Source organism: Contarinia nasturtii, unplaced genomic scaffold, assembly GCF_009176525.2.
Source record: "Contarinia nasturtii isolate CC-2019 unplaced genomic scaffold, AAFC_CNas_1.1 Cnas_scaffold_1371, whole genome shotgun sequence".
NCBI lineage: Eukaryota > Metazoa > Arthropoda > Insecta > Diptera > Cecidomyiidae > Contarinia > Contarinia nasturtii.
The window spans coordinates 107,416-129,362 of record NW_022198708.1 but is presented as its reverse complement, the minus strand read 5'-3'; the positions used below and the strand labels follow the sequence as shown (position 1 = coordinate 129,362).

The following is a 21,947-nucleotide window of genomic DNA, read 5'->3' as shown; positions in this document are numbered from 1 at the left end:
TTTGTTTGTTTCTTTGTTGTTGTTGTTTTTTCTGCATACCAACCATACAAATCAATGATTTTCCAAATCTTCCTTGCATGCGAATAGTTTTGAGTAAATGAAAGATTGATACAATTCGTGTGTGTTCATTGAGTTTATTTAATCCAAAACGCAAACATACACACACAGACACACGCACTTTCAAGAAGTGGACACATTGCAACCGCCTTTCTAAATCTTTATGTACAAATTATAATATAGGATGTTGATTCAGTCGTTGCCCTTTTGGTGATACGACAACTAGAGATAAATAAATTGAACGCGTTTGTTTCATATGTATCGCAAATGTTGTGTGTTGATATCAAAATATTTTGATGATGGGATTGTGCATTCGGACATTCTCCACTATTATATTTGTCGTATGAATGTCACATTCGAATGGAATGATCATCACACAACTGATCTTGAACATGTAAAACGGTGCTCTGACATCATATATTTCGGAATTGAAATTGGCACAATACCGTCGGCACCATTCATAATCAGACGATGGGCTAGAACTTAATGGGTTAACGTACAAATGATCCGTTAAAAAACACATTTGTTCACATTGACACAGAAATGCTTTTTCAAAAATCAATTATTGTCAATTCATCTGAATTGGCTTTTATTTTAATAAAAAAGTGAAAGATGATACAATTGATATCATGTATATATACGGTCGGTAAGTTGAAGGGGTCATACTGCTGCATCTCTGAGCAATATATGTGAGAAGGCGTGCTTTGAGACTTCCCCCGAGATTTTATTGAAATGTAACTTTTCTTTAATAGCGATGTTACAATCTATTAAAGTGATTAAAAGACTTCATTGAAATATCTAGAGAAGTCTCACATTCGGACAATCGAATAAATGTCAAAAAGGTATTACCGGCGAAAGTGTGTCGGATGGTTTCAGAGGATACGCTGCTTTCTGTGATCAGCATCTGTTGACATGATCTCATTTGAAATGCCTTGAAAATGCTCGGCTTGATGTTGACTTTACTTTACGACTTAGATTCTTTACTTTATGACTTATATTTGAAACGATGTCACCATTACAACGAATTGAGAATTTTTATGTACAATATGTACAATGTACAATTGTAAATCCACTAATTGATGCATTTCTGAATATTTTCATTTGAACTGATTGATTTATTGCTTCTCATTTTCTGATACAAAGTATTTGGTCTCAATTTTTTTCGAATTCAACTTGCTTACGAAAGTACTTAAATTGTTCAATTAACAACATTGTAAACATATAGTAAATATATAGTTGTTTGCGGCCTTTAAATACACAGTTGTCAAAAGAGTTTCTGAGACATAAAAAAACCTTTCAATCAATTATCGGATACATTGTTGTATCCGTATGTTTTTGTTATATTGAAAATTGATGCATAAACTGCTTGCAAGGTGGAATAAAAACAATTAAAATCGATAATTTCCATGATAAGAATTGTTGACAGTCAACTTGATATTTTTACACATTTTTATGTTTGATTGAATTCAAACTCATTTTCGTAGTAGATGACAATCATTTGCGATTTGAATTATGTCAAACATTTCGATTTTGCCAACCATTTTGCTTTTCGTACCTGGCCGCCAAAAAATTGTTGAGTTGAAAAACGAAAAGATTGCAAGTCATATTTTTTATCAATAAACATTTGATAAATTTATGAGCTCTTCGACGTACAATATGGGTTCTAAAAGATCGAATGATGATGGACCACCTAAAAAGCAGAATCCTAAACGAAGTAAAACAACTGAAAAGGTAAAAAATTGATCTATATGCGTTGAAACGTTCAAAAATTGCACATATCATTTTTTCCAGATTCTGGAGAATCTGGACCAGGGCTATGTTCAATATTTAATGAAAAACCAAATTAATGTTGGAGGTGGGGACAAAAATAACGCATTTATCCGCATTTTGACGCTTAATAATCCGCCTGTTGAATTGGTACTCTCTCATCACATTAATTCGGGGTTTGAGTTGAAAATTCCATGTGACAATGGCCATGTGACAATGGCCAAGGTGACTATTTGCCTATCATTAAAAACCCGTCCGACTCCAGAATATCTAAAAAAAATCATCAATCTCGTGGCTAATTCGGAGAAATTAAAGCAACTCATAGAAGTGGAAGGTAAGTGTCGATTTTTGGAAAAATGATATTTCGAACATGCAAAGAATTGATTTTTATTATTTTAAAATGGTATTGCAACTGGTGGTCCAATCGAAAACAAAGAGTACAAGTACCGCTACGTTGGGTGATATGTTCTGAGAATTGCATCAAAATTTTAAAATTTAAATATCAACACTAACGTTGAAGATCCGATATTTGAAAGACACACATTTTCAATATCATTTTGTAACGTATACAAGATTATATTTTATTTGAGATTTTGCGAATTCATTGAGTAATTTGTTGTCATTTTTTATCAGGCAAAACGGTGAATTATGTTCGAAAGAGTAACAAATCAGCAAATGAATCTAGTTCCAAACAGTCTTTTGGTCAAACAAATGAAGAACCACCGGATTTTTTTGACGATGAGATAATGAGACGAATATATGAATTGATCGAAGGAAACGACCCAGATACTGTCTTAATTACCAAGTATGGCTTAGTTATAACACGCAAGAGTATTCAAACTTTGCGATTGAACGCAAACAAAGAGACAGATCTTTGGCTCGATGACATGGTGATTAATTTCTACATGAATTTATTGGCTGAACGTAGCCTAGATAACAATTTGCCAAGTGTTTATGCTGTGAGCACATTCTTCTTATCAGAAGCAGGTGTTCGAAGTGAACATATACCCCGAAAGACTAACATTTTTGACTACGACATAATTGTGGTGCCTATCCACCGCAATGGTAATCACTGGTGTATGGCTATTATACATATAAAAAATAGGATCATTCAATATTATGATCCAAAGGGAAAACGAAATAAAAAAATGTTGGAAAACTTATTTAAATATATAGAGGATTGCGCCAGAGAAAGGAAAATCGATGTTAGCCAATTTAAGAAAACTTGCGTTATCACTCCACAACAGGACAATGATTACGATTGCGGCGTATTCAGCTGCATGTACGCGGAACATGTAACACGAAATCAGGCAATTACTTTCACCCAGCAAGATATGCTGCGCTTCAGACAACAAATGGTGTATGAAATTGGCGAAGCACAGCTTCTAAGCTAATTACTTTTGATATGACAAAAGACTGACAATCGAAATAGTTTTCTAGAAAATTTCGTGATATTTTTTTATAGTATTTATTATATTTATTTAATACTATTTGATGTTTTTAAAAAATCTGTACGATCCGATCCGATATTTATCCGGTCGACATTTATAAAGCGATCCTCTAAATTAGAGACAAAGGCTGTTCAAAGAAAATAAATTGTTCAAAAATGAATTATGTTTTAGTTTTTTATTTGATATTTTCAGTTATGTGGTGTTGCTTCAAAGGCACATTATTTATTCTATTATAAATTATTTGTGATCGCAGCGCACTTTGCAGCTTACATTTTACAATTCACTTAACTCAATTTTTTTTTCAATTGTTTCAAATTAAAAATTTAACAACGAATAAATCAATAAATAACTAGAGTTAGAAGTGTTGTGTATGTGTTTTTTTTTTGTTTCTTTCTTAAAAATTAAAACTTAACTGTTAGTTTTGTTATACGATAACACATTATATTCCTCGTGTTTTATGTTATAATCTTCGTTTGCATTTGGTGAATAAAAGTAGTGTAAATCAATTTACTTGTCATTCGAAGACATTGCACTGAAATAAGCTAAACGTTTGTCTCTCAATTGATTCTGGGTGAGCGTTTCCGATTTATTTGTGTTGCTGAGCTCTTGACCACTACCACCAAAACATTCCAGACTTAATTTCAATGCGGCATCCAAATCGGAGTTACTCTCCGTCGATGTTGATGCACCACTGCTACTGGCTTTGTATTCTGTCGCCTCTGGTGGCATATACCGATCGTATTTCTTTGAATATTCATCGAGACTTAATTTAATAGCACGTTGAATGTCTTCGTCGTCCGACACCTTTGATTCGGACTTGGTTAGATCGATGAAGGCGGTTGACGATGTTGGTGGTGCACTGTTTGGCACATATTTGATTGGCTCCGATACACTTTCCGGAAAATCGCCGCTCACAACAAATATTGAATAGCCTTCGTTTTGCATTTGTTTGATATATTCTAATAAGAATGAGCTGCTCATGTAATCGGGCCGACTTAACAACGAATCCAAATTAAAGTAAGCGTATGTTTCGTTGGATGGTGGCCTTTGTGTTGTATCACATTTGAAACGACGTATGCAATACCAATGACTTTCCATATTGAATATGTATGCTTGGGCTTTGGTTGGATTCGCCCGAATGTCGGTGGCAATCGAATTAGTTTTACTATTTAATGGTATCAAATCCAAATTCCATAGCACCAACGCTTTGCTAATCACTTGAACTGAAAAGAAACCCGTATCATCCATGTTACCTGTGCGAGGCAAAAGCAAAAAAAAAGTTGAAAATAATTCAACACATTATAAGTAAAGTATATTACCCGACGGTTGTTGCAGGAATCTCTTGTAATCTTCCCTGTGTTTTGAGAAATAAAAATTCAATTTAATGTTCATGATTCTTAGAATCGATTCAATCGATTGAAGACATGGAAATTGGTCGATTTAGAATTTAATTTTTCTACTCACGATTCAACACCTTTTTCATTTTCGGACATTTGTTTGCGCTCCTCTTCGTCCAAACCCATTGCTATTTCACTTAAATCAACAGCCGTGAAATATGATCCTTGCAACACTGCATTCAAACAATGCTGCGCACATAGCCTGCCTTCTTGCTATAAATATCCAAAGAAAAAAAAGAACACGCACTCTTATAAGAAAATCACTTGTGCGAGACAGTATTTTGGGAAAGACACACCAGAAATTATTATAAATAACCATTGACCTGATGATTCAGTGGTGTGAATTCGCGTACCTTTTCATGAAATATCAATGAGATGTCCCACATTTTGATGGCGTTAATATGTTTTGGTTGCACCGTATTATTTCCTTAATTGATTCAAATAAATTGTCATGAAATCGAATCATTAGGTGTCAAACCATTTACACTTTTGTGTGACAAAGGTAAATAAATAAAAACTGATGTTGTATGTTGTTATTGACATATATAAAATAGTTAAATGTCTATTCAGCTAAAATGTACTAAACTTTTAGCACTATTCGTTTCACACACACACGCGCGCGGGCGCACACACACTTGCACAAAATATTTGAGATTATAAGTAGAAGAAAAATCTATAAAATCTGCACAACGGAGATGCGATGAACTAAATCACATAGCCACCTATTCTTTCTTAAGTAGTTCAATAAAAAATGTGCATACAAAATCAATGTGATATAGATAAAACGCAACTGGCAATACTTTGTGCGTGTTGAGTATGATGGTATGGTGAAAATGGTAATAAATCGCATTCATGTACTAACGCAAGGCGGCATAGTAAATAATATCTCGTCACCATCATCGTCATCGTCATAGTCATCGGCAATAATCATTTTCATTAAGTACTATAAACGTCAAGCCATTCTGACCAAGTTGAGTACCCACCAAGGTACATTTACATTGAACAACAATTTGGAAGTAATTATTCCAAGTATATAGAAACATACATTCACAATCACATAAATTGTTGATTTAAATTGCATTTGAAGAGAATGACGCATGAAACAATCATTAAAATCAGTCAATATTTCAATCAATTTGCATTGATTTATTCATCGATCGGATTATGCGATGTTTTGGATGAAAGAGAATTTCAGGTGCAATATCTACTTCGCATCGAAGTTAAAACAACAACAACTCTCACACACAAACACACACACGCACACACCAACTAAAAGTGAGAATCAAACGGTATATTAAGTACATACTGATTGTGCAGTTGTGCACACATACTTATGTGTGAATACGAAGTCTTTGCTCTCGTTAACAGTATTACTATTGTTGTTACTACTTCTTCTTACATATAAAACTAACATGGCGGCATGTCGTCGGTGCGTAGCTGTCTTGTCGTGTTCTGTTTAATTTCATTTTTGTACACATAAAAAAAAACTTTAAATTAACTTAAATAATAAAACACACACAAAAAAAAGTAAAATAGCAACCGAAAGTTAAACAACTTAATAGAAATAGAACAATCTAAGACGAGAAATAAATTCAAGTTAAAAAAAGAAGAAAAAAAATAAAGCAAGAAAAGATAGAAAAACGAAGAGAATTCACTTTAGACAAAGCAAATGTAAGGAATGAAGAAAAAAACATCTTAACACCTAAAAAGAGTATCCAAACTGTAGAACTTCGTAGAGATAAAAGAAAATTGTTTAAGGGATAATACAATAGATAAAGAAACGAATTTGAATTAATGATAGTGTTTGCAGTTTTGCGTAACGAGTAGAAATTTTTTTTTAATCACAGTATAAGTGTGTGTGTGTGTGTGTGATAGAGAGAATGCGATTGGTAAACAAACGGCAGAAATTTTCAACAGAGAAAAGACAGGCCAATTCGTTTAACATATAGTGCATATTGAAAGACTCGCATACAAGTGATTTTTTTTGTACTTCTTCTGCGTTTATTTCGTGGCCTTTTTTGTTGCCAAAAGTGAACACTGAAACTGAAGATTGAAAAAAGAAGCGTGTAGTATCATTATTGTTTTTTTTTTTTCGTTAACAAGTTATTACTATTACTTTTTTGCCGTTATCACAAAGGGATTGATTAAGTAACAAAAAGAGATAGAGAGAAAATAGCCAAATGCATTAGAACCAAATGTCTACCAAGTGAAATGAAAGTGTATCAGAAATACAATCACACAACTGTCTTCTTCTTCGTTCGGTGCGAAAACAACAAAAAATAATGTACAATAATTTAAAGACATCATACAAAAAAGGCTGAATCGAAGACAACAACAACAAATATGCAAAAGCGAATGTTTCAAATTTAAAACGTGCAAATAACATAGTAGCTTGTTCCAACTGGGACATTTACTGTACATAGAACCGAATAAATGTTCTGTATGCAATGCCAATTGTTTCCGCAATATCATTTCGATGCGTTTCAATTTCTTTTTAATCCACATTAACTGTAAAAAAAAGTTGAGTGTCGGCGACGATGACGATATATGTATATTCAATAGCGAACGACGTGCATACATCAATTTTAACATCATCATTTTCAATTCTTTTTCGTTCTCAATCGCAAATGACACAAAAACCAATCATTCAGGAAAACAAAGAATATTCCAGCAAACGAAATAATATTGAATACTTTGTGCATTTTTGAATGGAGAAAGTGATTTAAGTGAACAACGGCACATTTTTTTGGGACTTATTAAAATAATTGGAGAAATTTTTTGACGGTTCATACCATTCAACCATCTTTCTACTAGATGCAGCTAACCATTTTTTTTTATTTTCTTATTTGAAAAACTTTCGTTTTTATCATATGCACTATTGCACACGGGGATAAAATCGTGTTTTTCTCATTCCACTTCCTGTAATAGAAAAAAAAATGTATTTTTCAATCGATATGCGAATTTCGAATCCAAAAATATAATTCCATTTATTTATAAATATTAATATTGCTAATATAGATATTGCAATAGAATAGATAAATGACCAACCAAACAAAATATTGTGCATTGTTTTTAAACTATAAAAAAGAAGAAGAACATAAATTGCCAAAGAAATTCCAAATTTTTGTTTTAAGTTTTTGTGTCACCAAAATGAATGATTGTGTGCGAGTCTTTTCGATTTATCTATCGATTTAAATATTAACTGCATGTCTTTTAATTTGTTTACTGCCAATTCATAGATCTTACGATTTAACCAAACATTTTTTCGTTATTTATTTATTATTTATTGAAGTTTTAATGACTACCTATCGCAGGATGATTATTATTGATAAGTTAAGAAAAAAATCAATTGAATATTAATTGTTTTTACACTTTTTGTTTTTCAATTACAGGAGATGCCTGTTAAACCTAAACATATATTTACACACATTTCTAGACCAAAAGACTTATCGACAAAGTTAACTGAATCTCTCTGTACTCGCATCAAAAAAGAAGTAAAAAAACACACAATAAATGAAATAATAATCAATAGCAACTAAAATATCTGTTCTAATGGAATAATTTATGTACAAAAATTGATGTCAACTGAATACAAAACACAAACTACGAAAAATATTAGTTGAACATTGGAACTGTAGAGAAAAGTAAATCATTTTGATTTAAAGCAAAAAAAAACACACATATATATATATATACAAAACAAGTGATCCTGAAAACAACTACATGTTAACACTTTTTTCCCGTTTTTGTTATTAATTCAATCAACGAACATAGAACAAAGCATAAGAAGCTCGCTGTGGATGTGAAGGCGCTTTTTCTCATAATCAACATCTTAATCATCGGTGTTAGATCACAATAAACACTGATTTGTTCCTCATCTATTATTTTTCTCTTGTTTTTTTTTTATCGTGATCACGACAGCACGTGTTGACGTTTTATTTTCCGTTATTTTATTGGATTGTACAAAAAAGAGAGACAAGTGCAGACACGAAAGCAAACAAACAAACACAAAATACATCTTCATTTAGTTGCATCAACGTATACAATCGCGCGCTAAATACGCGCATTGTGGCCAAGGTGATTTCAAAACTAAAAATATAAAACAATTTAGATACATTAGAACTTATTATCGAAACAACAACAACAACAAAAATATTTTAAAGAAAAAGAAAAAGAAGAAAATCATAAGAATTAAACTAAAAAAACGCAAAAAATAAAACACATAATATACACCCAACATACACACACGCAACACTGAACTGTTGGAACAAAGTTAAGTGAAAACGTGAAAACTAGTTTAACTATAGGACAATAAAACCAATATATATATAATAAACAGATTGCTAGCAACCAATCTTGAGTTTGGGACACAAAGGGAGAAAAGAAACCAACAACAACACACATTTACGAATAGTGATAAATTTAAACATTAACTAAATCAAGCGATTAAATAAAATTTAATTAACAACATCTACATTGCAACAAAAAACGGTGGATCAAGAGAGATCGATCGGGATTGAAGGGGAGAAACATACCAACAACAAATACAAAATATCGAAAGGAAACCAAAATATCAAACAGTAGAGTACGCATACCAAGTTTTATATAGCGGTTTAATAGGACAGCGAAAGTTGAACGGTTCAACGATAAATTGGCTGCGAGCCCTGGGGCTGGTCTTAGTTTAAAAAGCCAGACACTCACATTTACGTGGATCAAATTCATATTTTAGTACAAGAGAAAACGCCAAAAAAACACAACACCACACGAACAGCAACAACAACATCAACTATAACATCATCATCCCAAAACAAAAACTCGCAAAACAATTTGCCAACAATTTCGATTTCACTTTTTGAACGACGGGGCGACATTATCACAAGGAATAGAACAGAAAAAGAACGTGAGACTCTCTCAGCTGATAAAAATATTTATTATCATCTGGATTCGTCAAGTGACACACACACACAATTGTAACCAAAAACAAATCAAAAACAAGTCGTAACAAATGCAACAAAACATAGCCTGGCTAAATCGACAAAGGAAAATATATTGTTGAAATCCATCACCGAAAAAAGCGGTAAAAAGAACCCATTTAAAAAGTAAAAGAAAACAGAGACAAAAAACTCAACATCCATCAACACTCATCGTATATTAAAGTATTCCTGTGCGAAAATTGTTGCAATCATTTAACACACAAAAAAAAAACTGATGAACCGGAACAAATCCAAAGGAAACCAACAAAAAGGCATTTAAAAGTAAAACATTCATTGTGCTCTATTTTTCAAACATACAAAATAAAATACAATAAACATTCATCTTTAGAATTGCATCTGTGGAATAAGCGAATTCACTCACTCTCTCTCTCTCACACACACACACACACAATCGAGAACAAAGCAAGTAGTAATAATTCCAGTACCAAGTGAAAATAAACAAACAAGAGATACAACAAACCGTAATAACAATCAAGTGCAAATAAATCCAGTCTAGCTGAAATCAGAAGAAAACGAATTACAGCATAACGAATTAGTTAAATTACACTTACAATATATATTTTTTTTAAATTTTTGTTGTCGTTGAGTAACCTCGATATTTTTTGTCACATTTGGCAAACAGAAACATTTTTTTTTTTTTTTTGAAAAAAGGACTGAATGAAAAACACGATCCTGTGAAATCACTTATTTATCATTTTGTTGTTCGATGAGTTCTCCTTAACAGTGAAACTCAGATCATCATTTTGAAAATAAAACACGGACATTTTTCCCTTAATGAATTGTGAAAAAAGAACTACTTCGCAAAGTGGAGAAATATCGATGATTTTTTTTGGTTCTGACATCAATCTCAAATTAAGTACAAATTGATAAGCCGATGCGCTTTAGAGCAGAAAAAAAAGAAACGTAGCGAGAAACATAAAATAAATAAATAAATAAAACACACAAAGTAATAAAACTGCAATACTTTCATACTTCAAGTGCTTTTCTAATAAATTAAAACAAGAAAAAGAAAAACAAACAAAACAAAACTTAACCGAAATTATTGAAGGACAAAAAGACATTGTGGTTAAGACTAAAACGGATTGCGATATTTTTTAAATAATACAACTAAAAAACTATTAAATTTAAAGCGGCAACAGCAACAACAACAACAAAAATTACAAAAATACGGTAGATAAGGACATTAAAAGAAACCAGTGAGAACCGATTTTGTCACCGACGAATGCACGCCCCGGACTCTTCGCCAATCACAAGTCGATCCCTGAATAATACAAAAAGCGTTGCATTAAACAAAATTTAATTCTACAGAGAGCAAAAAAACAATAACAAAAAAATAAACAAACATACTTCAAGTAAATACTGAAACGAGAAACATTTATATTAAAGCTTGAACTAAATGAAAATAAATAAATAAAATAAAAATAAATTTAAATAAAAAAAACAAAAAAAAAAAACAAAAAAATATATAATAATAAAGGAGACAACAATACTGTGATACAAGAATAAAAATATATTATATTATTAATATTATATATTATATATATACATATTCAATAAAGTATTCAAATTATTAGCGAAACGGAGGGAGACGCGGATAACAGAAAAGACAAGAAATCACAACAAGTAAACCTAAATTATTCTAAGATTAAATCGATTAACTAAGTTTTTAATAAATAAATTTCAAAAAAAAAAAACAAAAATCCAGTGCATAAAAGAAAGATAAAAAGAATTCATCGCATCGCATAGCAAAATAATTATATATAAAGAAAATTGCGTACACAAAAAGCATCAATCATAAAACAAACGATCGAAGAAAAATCACATTTTTTCGGCTACACCTTGAATTGATAAGGGAAGTGAATTGGCACAGCAAGCAAGCTTCGAAGTCGTGGAGGCTCTAACCATCCATTCTCCCAGCACGGGAAGAATTCGCTTCTCCCGCCCGCAACCTTTTGCTCTCACGGCTCCAAGAGTCAGTGAGATAGTTCAACTAATCATCAATATTACCCTGATTTTGGAACAAAAACAAGTGCACGTAGTAAATTCATACAATAATCTGTGTAATGAAGTGAATTTAATCTATTTAAACGGAAGGGAAACAAAGAAAAAAAAATTAAAATAAATAAATAAAAAAAAAGAATAAAATTTATAACGAAATATTTGCCTAAAGAAATCGTCGAGCGACATTGCAATAATTTTTAAAAAAAAGTAGTAGAGATAGATCAAGTGACGTGAAAAATATACCATTGAATTTCTGTGAAAGAAATAAAAAAAAATTGAATTATTTATACAACTTAAAGCTAAAAAAAAGATAAACAATATATACATAAAAGAAATTTACCATAAGTTTGAATGTGCGAAAGAAGGAGTTACTTTTAATAGAAGTGAATAGAATAGAAAGTAATCTGAAACGAAAAGACTAAAAGCAAAACAAAACAACAAAAAATAATAATAATTTTAGACACGATTTTTGATTTTAAAAGACTTTTTAGTTAAATTAATAGAAGGAAAATAAAAAAAAAATAAATAAAAATAAAATTAAACGGAAATCACCGAACACACAATTTCAACCATAAAATTTGTGTTATCCCATCGAGTTCTCCCGTGAGAAAGTATCTTGAGCACACATACACCACACAAATAAATTCGTACGCCAGTTTTGATATATTCAAATCCCACTGAACACGCACTATGTCCAACAATTTTTTGGGTGTTGGCGGTAATTCAGCTCTATCGAAGAATTCGACTGATGGCATACTGAATTTGTTGCAACTTAGCTTTCTTGGCAATAATGCCGGGGTAAATGTTAACTCATCTGCCGCACCAGCCACGAGTATCAACTCGTTGAGCAGCGGCATTGTACCAAATACCAATAACATCATGGTAGCAAAGAGCAATTTCTATTCGCAAACGGTTGCCAATAATTTGAGTGGACTCGGTGTCAGCAACATCCAACAATCAATCATACCGCAGTCGGTGAGTGGATTGTGTCTTATCTTAGCCTTTTTGTTACCTGCAGAGCATACGTCTGATTCTTGATGATTTGTTAAGATATGTAATTTTATTGAAAATTGTCTCGATTCACAGCAGCAACTCAATCCAAATCAACCGATTGTAAAAACTGGTCGACCCATTGTAAACACAGCCAATTTGGCTACGAGCAATACACAACAACATCAGGTACAGTTATTTAATAGTTTATTCTTTTTTGCAAATCAATTTATTTACGTTTCAACTCATTTTTTCTTTTCAATTGCAGCAGAAACGTATCGAACGTGCTCAAACCATCGCAAATGTTCGCGAAATGAATGGAATGTCCGAACAATCAATTGGGAATACATTCCATATGCCACAGTACATTCGTGGCTCTTCGTACAATGGAGCTATATCCAAAGAGGAAGACGGTGAATCAACGACGATGCAATCCGAATCCATGATTAATGAATTCAAAAATGCGCTACGTATCATTTCATCGGATGTTAGTGCCAACAAACAACATCGCACTGGTGATAACGGTAAGTAAACATCTTCCATTTATAAATCGTTCGAATAAAATGGCATTGCTTATTGAATTTGAATGATAAATTTTTTGTAGGTTCGTTTTCTGAGTTTGGTGAATATGTTGCTCGTGATAATTATTTCAATGCGTCATCAAACAACACATTGAACAATTCGGCAAACAATTTTCCCATTGGTACATTTTCAATTGAGCAAGCAACACAACCGGCTGCCAATCAAACATTTCCCCAAACGGATTATTTCAATCCAGCAACCGCTTCGCAGCTGATGAGTAAGTTGGTGTAACACACACAAAAAAAAAGCATTTGTTTTGAGCAATTAGTAACATGTGATCGTTTAACAGGTAACGGCATCAATGGAACAACATCATCCCATTCATTTTCTGGTACTGGTAATCATAACAACAATAACAGCAACACCACTGCAACCAATAACAATAACAACAATGGATCAGGAGATGGAAATCAAGCAACACGCGAAACTGGCATCATTGAAAAGTTATTGGTATTTATCGTCATGTTATTTGATTCATATACCTCCTCTGAATCGCGGACTTTTTTTAAATTAACATTTATCTTCTATTATACTTCACTCAAAATGCAGCATTCGTACGGATTTATTCAGTGTTGTGAGCGTCAAGCGCGTTTATTTTTTCACTTTTCCCAATTCAGTGGCAATATTGAACATTTGAAAATTGGCGATCCAGTTGAATTCGAAATGACTTATGATCGTCGTACGGGTAAACCGATTGCTAGTCAAGTGACAAAAATTGCACCGGAAGTTGTTTTATCGGAAGAACGTGTCACTGGAACGGTTACAACCGAAATAAAAATGGATGGTAGTGCTAGTGAAACAACGACCGGCCGAATAAGCTACGAAAATCGCGGTGAATGTTTCTTTTTACCGTATACTAAAGACGATGTCGAAGGAAATGTTGTATTGAGCTCAGGCGATAAAGTCAGTTTTCAAATTGCAACAAATCAACGTGGTAATTTGGGTGCATGTCACATTCGCTTAGAGAACCCAGTGCATCCGGTTAAATATCGTGGTGTTGTTTGTTCAATGAAAGAATCATTTGGATTTATTGAACGTGCTGATGTTGTCAAAGAGATATTTTTCCATTTCTCTGAAGCCGAAGGTACGGTTGAACTTCGACCTGGTGACGACGTTGAATTTATCATTCAAACACGAAACGTAAGTTAGACATCACAACCATATAGTTTGAGAACTATTGAATTTTGATTTTTAAAAAAATCAATTATTTATTTGGAAATGATAGGGCAAAGAAGTGGCTTGTAATATTAGTCGATTACCACCTGGATCCGTTGTTTTTGAAGACATTGGAACACAACAGTACAAGGGACAGGTACTCAAACCACTTGAAAGAGCTAATCCGGTTCGTCACAATAACGATCCATTGCCTGGCCGAATTCGTTATCGTGCACCTGACCACTCTGAAGTTGAGGTTCCATTTGGCGACAAAGATCAGGTATGTTTATGGTTGTATTTTTTTTTTTTAATTCTGAATTTAAAACTAAAAAAATGAATTTTGCTTTCAGAAGGGTGACTTTACTCTACGCCATGGAGATTGGGTACAGTTTTTGCTGGCCACCGATCGTCGTGATCAATTACAACGAGCTACTTCGATTTCACTATTGGAAGAAACGTTTGAATTGTCCGGTGAACGACGTGAACAGGGAATGGTCGCATCGCTTAAAGATGGTTTCGGATTTTTACGATGTGTTGACCGAAATGTTCGTCTATTCTTTCACTTCACAGAAGTTTTGGACACGGTAAGATTATCTTCTTCTTCTTGAAAAAAAGGAATATCGCCAATAAAATTAAGTAAAAATACTCCAAAATGTCCAAATTATATTGACTAATTTGTTTGTTTGCTTTCGTTAACTGTTTCAAATCATAAAATAGACACGAGAAATTCGCGTCGGAGATGAGGTTGAATTTACAACAATTCAAGAACCTGGTTCAAGTTTTGCAAACAATAGGTTAAGTGCCATTAGAATAAAACACTTGCCTCCAGGAAAAGTTCAATTTGAGACTTTGATGGAAACAAATGTTGAAGGTATGAATCACATTGTGCAACAAAAAAATATTGTGTTCCGAAGCATTGTAATCATTTTGATTGGATTTGTCATGGTTATAGGTACGGTGACACGTGAAGCGCCGCGAAGCCCAGTGAAGTCTCAAGAACGCATGGAAGGCGGTGTAATAACATATACACAAGCCAATACTAAGAAGACTATAATGTATTTCCTAAAAGACTGCGAAAAACCACCAAGAGTTGGCGATAATGTTCGATTTGATATTTGCCAAGTGAGTGTTCGATCACCGTTTCCCCATCAATTTCCGTTGCTTATGTTTTTATAAATAAAACTGCATTTTCATTTAATAGGTTAAACGAAACAAAGAGTTAATAGCTGTGAATATAGTCGATGTTTTGTGTATTCAACATCAAGTACAGCAGCAACCGGGAAGTGTTGTGGATACGGGAAGTGTTGTGCTTCAAACTACAAGCACCGTCAATAGTGCACCGGACAGTGTACGTACAACCAGTGCATTGGCTCGTAATCTAAATGGTAAATCGGATGATGTAAGCAGTGGTGCAAGTGCAAACACAACCAAATATCAAGGCTTTGTGGCCGTATTAAAGGAGAATTTCGGTTTCATTGAAACCATTCAGCACGACGAAGAGGTATTCTTTCATTTTAGCAATTTTATTGGCAATCCGAGCAACTTAGAGTTGGGCCAAGAGGTTGAATACACATTGTCAAAACGTAATGGTAGCAATTCTGGCAATTGTTTGCCCGCTGAAAATGTTAAAATACTTCAACGTGGTTCGATTTCACAGCCAAAAGTTCTTGATTCGGCATACAATGGCATTGTAACACGACCATTGCGCTGCATCAATCCGGACCAAGAAGAGTATTCGGGTTTAATTCAATTGATCAATGATGCTGGTGAGCCGGTATCATCGCACGAATTCGGCATTACAAGTTTGATCAATAAACGTGATTTGTTGCAAAAAGATGATCCGGTCGTTTTTAAAGTGGACGAAGCTAGCCGAGCTGTGGATGTGACTGCCGTACGAAAAAAGAAACGAGCTATTGTCGATTCGATTAAAGGTCAATTTGGATTTTTAAATTTTGAAGTTGACGAAGGCAAAAAGCTTTTCTTTCATATGTCCGAAGTACATGGCAATCATAATAACTTATATCCAGGCGATTCGGTTGAATTTTCTGTGGTTACCAATCAGGTGAGCAAGGTTCGATCGATAAATCTAAACAAAAAATGATTTATCATTTTAAATTTATACCAATTCCATTCATTTAATTTGATGAGCAAATCATATTCATGTACGGTTCTCTGCTTCCATTCATTTTTATAGCGAAATGGCAAATCATCAGCATGCAATGTCGTTAAAATATCAGAAAATGTTGCACCACGACCAGACCGTCTGCTCTCTCGTCTCAAATTGCATAGTTCAATTGATGAAAGCATGCCTCGTCTCATTTTGATTCGATCACCAAAAGGACCGGAAGGAAAAGGTTTCTCAAGTGCTTACAGACAACCACGATTGTCAGGTATTTTACCGTTTTAATGACATTCTTTTCTTTTACTTATGCCGTCACTTATTTTGCTCATGTATGTATTTATATTTATAGGTGTTTTTGCGGAGTAATATAAGTAACTATGAAGAATAAATGAAAAGTAGAGAACAGAGAAGAAGACACGTTTAAATAGTAAACAACAGAATATACTATAAATAAACTAATATAGTTATTTTCTCGATTGTTTTGTTTTTTTGGAGGGGGTTTCACAAAAAATGATTGAGAAGAAAAAAATGGTCGATTCAAAGAAAAGTGAATGAAGAAAAAACGGCAAAAACAATAAAAAAAAATTGCAAAAAATACAAACCAAATACACAATATCCATACGCCATTAAAGCATACAATACAAAAAGAAAAGAAAGAAAAAAAATGACAGTGTTCAACAATGAAATTATTGCATAAATTCGAACAAAAACTCAAAAAATGAAGCAACAAAACAAATCATTTGAAAATGAATGTAAAATCAATAAACGGATGTTCATCAAAAATAGTCGAATCGTTTTATTTAACAAAAAAAAAAGAAGAATGAGATGATGAAAAATACGCGCAAGAAATTTGCTATAATAAAAAAAATGTTTAAATTGGTCTTAGTTTAAGTGGTAAAAAAATCCCTCATCGCAAAAATAAGACGAATGGAAACGTATTTGTGCACTTATTTTAAGTTTAAGAAAATTAGTTTTTTGCGTGATCAACAAAAAGGAAGAGAAATTAATGAAAAAAAACCAACATACATCAATTGAAGCAAATCATTTATAGAAAGAACAACATTATTTAACAAATTGTGTAGATGTGTGCTTCCAAATGAAAACAAAAAAAAATGACAAAAAAAGAAGAGACAAAAATGGTGATGAAAAACTTTTTTTGTAAACGATCAACAGAAATTAGGCAAAAAAATTAAAATGTTATTATGATTTGTTGATGAAAAGAATTATACATTATTTTCGATTGCATTTGTGCGAATGCCACTGGAATTTTTAGTACGTTTATTTATTCATTATTAAGATAGAACATGATTAGTCATCAATTTCATAGGACAATTGAATTTCCACGAATGAGCAATTTTCCCACACACACCCACACCCATACATTTGCATGAAAAAACAAGGATACGAAAAAAAAGACACACTTATTGAAAAATGATTTTTTAAAGTTATTTTTAGGCTCTAATTCAGGTTTTTGTTTTTGTTCTAAGTTTAAAAACTATTTAAATTGTCAAATCCATTTCAGTTAATACAGATACAGGACTCCCATAAAAGATCGAATTGTGAACAAGCAACAAGTGAGAAAAATAAACATTTAGGCATTTAATATACAATGATTCGATTCGAACAAAAACAAATTGAACTCAGAAATAATTCTTGATGAATGACAACACATTACAACATTGTGGGCTCAACTATTTAGAGTACTGCCTCATCGAAATGATTTTAAATTCATTTTGGTTTCGGTCAAACAGTGGAGCTGTAAATACAGATCGAACAATATTTTCCTTCTAAATTAACAATTTATATAGCAAAAACTACGCTATATGAGAATCGTCTATTCAACATGAAAAAAAAAATTAACAGAAACTTAACTAAAATACATAATATTGTAAATGCATTAGGTATAAAACATGACAGAAAAAAAAACGAGATGAAGAATAACGATTCAAAATCAAAACCAAAATCGCACGCCCTGCACACATATTTAAAAAAAAAAAACGAAATGTGACACATTTTATTATAAATAAATGATAGACATTTTTTGATTTTCCTTTAAAATCGAAAAAATACACACATTTGTGTGTGGCGCAAACAATAACAGCAACAAAAAACAACAACAACTAATCTAATGAATTTAAATTCATGAATATTAAATGAAATATGATAGCAAAAAAGAGCAACTAATTAAGCCAAAGAATGGAAAAATATATAATAAAAATCACAAAAAAAATCAGCAAAAAACGAAATAATCAAAAAATTGTTTCATTTTTAATTTTTTTTTTCAATTGATTGGCATAGCCTATGACGTGAAATTTTCAGCTCCAGACCAATTGAAATGCATCGTGAGTATAAGAATAAAAGTTCAACTTTTTAAGAAATCTCAAGTGATAAAGCAAAAAAGTTCATTATTTCCTTTGGTTTGTTGTAAAACATACAAAAAAAAATACAGAATTCAAAATTGCAGAACAAAAAATGTGCCTTGAAACTCTGAAGAAAAAGATAACATAAATTTAATGTGTTAAAAAATAACCGATTTTTTTTTCTTTCGTACATTTGCTTGAAATGGGTCGAATGAGTTCTGTCAAAATTGGTTGTCATTGGTTCGCACACGGTTCGAGAATTGAATGTTCTCACTGTCAATTGTTTGACGTTTATTGTTCGCATGTATTTAAAGGAAAGAATATTTTCATCAGTCTCGGCGCGATCGCTTCTATTTGATAATTTAAACGTAAAACGAAAAATTTAAACGAAAATACATAGATTTCGAATGCAATGTCTTCAATTGTGTTGTGTGAAAAATTAAAATGTGCACAGTGCAACTGTACTGCGGCATTGCTGTGGAAATCAATAAGCGACACACAGCATATGTGCAACGATTGTTTCGAACAAACTAAGAATAATACAAAACAGGAGATCGACGGTAATAATCAACGTAAGCCGGACCGAAGTAAATTAAGGAAAAGCACCAGAAGTACTCGGTACAGTGGTAAAAATGGCACCGGATCGAATCAATTGCCTGGAACTAGCAATTCGAATTCAAGTAAAACAAGTAATACAAAACCGAGTGGACGTGGAAGACGTAGCCTATTCCGAAGACCACCAATGAAAGCACCAACAATACCAGCATCCACTCATCATGTTAAAAGTTTATTCTATAAGGTTGGTGTATTCCAAATTTATTTCAATGATGATTTTTTTTTGTCTTAACAAATATCGTTCGCAGGGTTCTTACATTCAAATCGGTGACATTGTCTCTTTATGCAATTCCAATTACGATGTATTTTATGCGCAGATACGTGGCTTATTAGTGGACAATTTCTGCGAAAAGTCAGCCGTAATATCTTGGCTTTTACCAACCCAAAGTAGCCCACCGCCAAATGAAGAATTCGATCCATCTACCTATGTTAGTTGCTCGACATTTCTTTTTTTACATATTGTTGTTTTCGCCAATTTTTACCATTGTATTCCTGTCTTCATTATAGATTATTGGACCAGAGGAAGATCATCCACGTCTTTTATCTTGTATGGAATTTGTAATGCATGCACCGAGTGACTATTATATGGACAAAACTACGCCGTACCCGCCAGTCGACACTGATGTATCAACACATGGTGGCGGTTTCATTTGGACAAGCATTGACGCTATACAAAAACATTGAATCTATCTAGACTAAAGTTCTGCTTCTAATTCCGTTAAAAATATAGAAAACTGAAAAAATCCCTACGCATATCTCCGATGAAATAATATACTCGTTGCAGATACATTTTTATATTTTAATCTTAAATACCTTGGCTGTCATTAACTGTTAACGAGGCATTTTAAACTGACTGATCGTAATTTTATGTATTTATTTATAAGATTGTATACAAAAAAAAAATAGAATGATTCGCTACTCTTGCATCACATTTGACATTTGTTTTCTGGTGAAATATATGTACCGAGAATGTTCAAAATGTGTTAGTTATTCTTGAATTATGAAGAAAACAATATAAGAACAATTTGAATGAAAATGGCATTGTTTTTTTTTATTCGAGTGAAGAATTCATTAATAGCTTAAGAACCAAATGGTGGTCCATTTCATTCAGTTGCACATCGAAATGTGGCGATAAACAATCGCATTCAATCAATCATATTTGAAATGTGAATTGCGAATATATCGCGTACACTCAATTCAAATCGGTACGCTCAAAACCGACAAACGCACACACGTACATACGTCAAACGCAACATCGAATACAAATGAAAGAGACAAATAGAAGGAGCGCGACATCATCACAGTTTATGACCATAAAAGGTAAAAATTCGTTTTGCACATATTGCTTTTGGTTGTGCTAGTGTGTGAATTGTATATGTATTCGTGACTAACAATAACTGTCGAAATGAACGAAGTGAAGCCGGTTCACAACTACACGTACATTCAAACAATCTCATTAAAATGGCTTGTTTGTAACAGCAAACATTTTCATATATGAAACTCAATACATTTTCTCATTATTCTTTGGATGGCCTCACAAATACATTTACAAGCCGGTTCAAAAGTGTCAACGGCGAATGCATGAATCGAGATGAATATATTCGAAAAATGATCACCATGTTATCCAATTCGGCAACACTGAAAACACATCGGTTCTGATCGGATATTCGATATTTGAATTGATTTGTGATTCGACGATGTATTATGATTTTATGCTGTACCTGAAAATATTACGTACAGCGATTAATGTCGCCGAAATCTTATGAGATTCATTCAAAATCGTTTTGATAAATTAAATTAGTCATAGATCCAACAAAATGATTAGAAATATTATCGACGTTACCAAACGTTTGCTTATATTATTTATATATATATATATATACGTGTGTGTTTGGCATGAGTAATCAACACGCCATGGCAAATGGATAGTTTGGATGCAAAAAAGAGCTAAGCGTTATTTTTATTATTCGACGTAATCGGCGCTAAAAGATTGCGCCTGCGTACTTATATTTCATATATATTTTTTTATCGAAGCCGAAATGTGAGCAAATTTATTAAAAACTCAATACCGAATTTTGTTTTTTTTTTCCTTATTTGGATCGTGTTTGTGATCGAAATTTCGGACACAACAAAAGAACGATATGATTTAAATCCAATGGCAACACTTGTCAATCGAATTCAATCCATATATGGTAGTCATGGTTTTTCCAAGAACCTTCTTGCGATGATGTTGAAGCCATGGCTATGTATAAGCTTCAAATGTTAAAAGCAATCGTTTGATCGAATGGCAACACTGCATTTTTCCATTTCGGCAAATGTTCGATATTAAAATCATAAGCGTGTGAAAGACAGTCTTATGTGTGCGCGTATGCGTGAGTATATGTATCCAGAGAGAGAGAGAGAGTGAAAGAGCGAGAAGGTGAGTGTATGTAAACGTTATACGTGTATTAGGTGTT

The 21,947-nt window shown here is 32.8% G+C and overlaps 4 protein-coding genes across 5 annotated transcripts; 3 read left to right on the top strand and 1 right to left on the bottom strand.

The window, feature by feature from the left end:
* Positions 1–1,564: 1,564 nt before the first annotated feature.
* Positions 1,565–3,395, top strand: LOC116345593 (sentrin-specific protease 1-like). Its single transcript, XM_031775041.1, has 3 exons — positions 1,565–1,788; positions 1,849–2,158; positions 2,458–3,395. The coding sequence occupies exons 1-3, from the start codon at positions 1,693–1,695 to the stop codon at positions 3,216–3,218; spliced, it is 1,167 nt and encodes a 388-aa protein (XP_031630901.1). The 5' UTR covers positions 1,565–1,692; the 3' UTR covers positions 3,219–3,395.
* A 40-nt stretch (positions 3,396–3,435) lies between these two features.
* LOC116345595 (ataxin-3-like) lies at positions 3,436–5,384 on the bottom strand. Its single transcript, XM_031775043.1, has 4 exons — positions 5,026–5,384; positions 4,740–4,885; positions 4,595–4,629; positions 3,436–4,528 (listed from the first exon to the last, which is right to left on the bottom strand). The coding sequence occupies exons 1-4, from the start codon at positions 5,056–5,058 to the stop codon at positions 3,783–3,785; spliced, it is 960 nt and encodes a 319-aa protein (XP_031630903.1). The 5' UTR covers positions 5,059–5,384; the 3' UTR covers positions 3,436–3,782.
* A 5,856-nt stretch (positions 5,385–11,240) lies between these two features.
* Positions 11,241–17,252, top strand: LOC116345591 (cold shock domain-containing protein E1). 2 transcript variants are annotated; one of them, XM_031775039.1, is made up of 13 exons: positions 11,241–12,642; positions 12,718–12,846; positions 12,926–13,181; positions 13,262–13,456; positions 13,529–13,689; positions 13,789–14,379; positions 14,465–14,674; positions 14,745–14,978; positions 15,112–15,265; positions 15,347–15,516; positions 15,596–16,456; positions 16,589–16,784; positions 16,866–17,252. In XM_031775039.1, the coding sequence occupies exons 1-13, from the start codon at positions 12,358–12,360 to the stop codon at positions 16,880–16,882; spliced, it is 3,459 nt and encodes a 1,152-aa protein (XP_031630899.1). In that variant the 5' UTR covers positions 11,241–12,357; the 3' UTR covers positions 16,883–17,252. The 2 variants fall into 2 exon arrangements, with proteins under 2 accessions (XP_031630899.1, XP_031630897.1); XM_031775037.1 differs by having other exon boundaries at positions 15,596–16,465.
* A 1,907-nt stretch (positions 17,253–19,159) lies between these two features.
* On the top strand, positions 19,160–20,394 carry LOC116345771 (GATA zinc finger domain-containing protein 1). Its single transcript, XM_031775443.1, has 3 exons — positions 19,160–19,675; positions 19,740–19,919; positions 19,999–20,394. Exons 1-3 carry the CDS (start codon positions 19,289–19,291, stop codon positions 20,173–20,175), a joined length of 744 nt encoding a protein of 247 aa, XP_031631303.1. The 5' UTR covers positions 19,160–19,288; the 3' UTR covers positions 20,176–20,394.
* The last annotated feature ends 1,553 nt before the right edge of the window (positions 20,395–21,947 follow it).

Coding starts and splice junctions, on each gene's coding strand:
- LOC116345593 (XM_031775041.1), top strand. CDS start 1,693: ATGAGCTCTTCGACGTACAATATGGGTTCTAAAAGATCGAATGATGAT. Junction 1,789..1,848: donor GAAGTAAAACAACTGAAAAG/GTAAAAAATTGA, acceptor CATTTTTTCCAG/ATTCTGGAGAATCTGGACCA. Junction 2,159..2,457: donor GCAACTCATAGAAGTGGAAG/GTAAGTGTCGAT, acceptor ATTTTTTATCAG/GCAAAACGGTGAATTATGTT.
- LOC116345595 (XM_031775043.1), bottom strand. CDS start 5,058: ATGTGGGACATCTCATTGATATTTCATGAAAAG. Junction 4,630..4,739: donor AATGAAAAAGGTGTTGAATC/GTGAGTAGAAAA, acceptor CTCAAAACACAG/GGAAGATTACAAGAGATTCC. Junction 4,529..4,594: donor ATTCCTGCAACAACCGTCGG/GTAATATACTTT, acceptor TGCCTCGCACAG/GTAACATGGATGATACGGGT.
- LOC116345591 (XM_031775037.1), top strand. CDS start 12,358: ATGTCCAACAATTTTTTGGGTGTTGGCGGTAATTCAGCTCTATCGAAG. Junction 13,457..13,528: donor AACCGCTTCGCAGCTGATGA/GTAAGTTGGTGT, acceptor ATCGTTTAACAG/GTAACGGCATCAATGGAACA. Junction 14,675..14,744: donor CATTTGGCGACAAAGATCAG/GTATGTTTATGG, acceptor TTTTGCTTTCAG/AAGGGTGACTTTACTCTACG.
- LOC116345771 (XM_031775443.1), top strand. CDS start 19,289: ATGTCTTCAATTGTGTTGTGTGAAAAATTAAAATGTGCACAGTGCAAC. Junction 19,676..19,739: donor TTAAAAGTTTATTCTATAAG/GTTGGTGTATTC, acceptor TATCGTTCGCAG/GGTTCTTACATTCAAATCGG. Junction 19,920..19,998: donor AATTCGATCCATCTACCTAT/GTTAGTTGCTCG, acceptor TCTTCATTATAG/ATTATTGGACCAGAGGAAGA.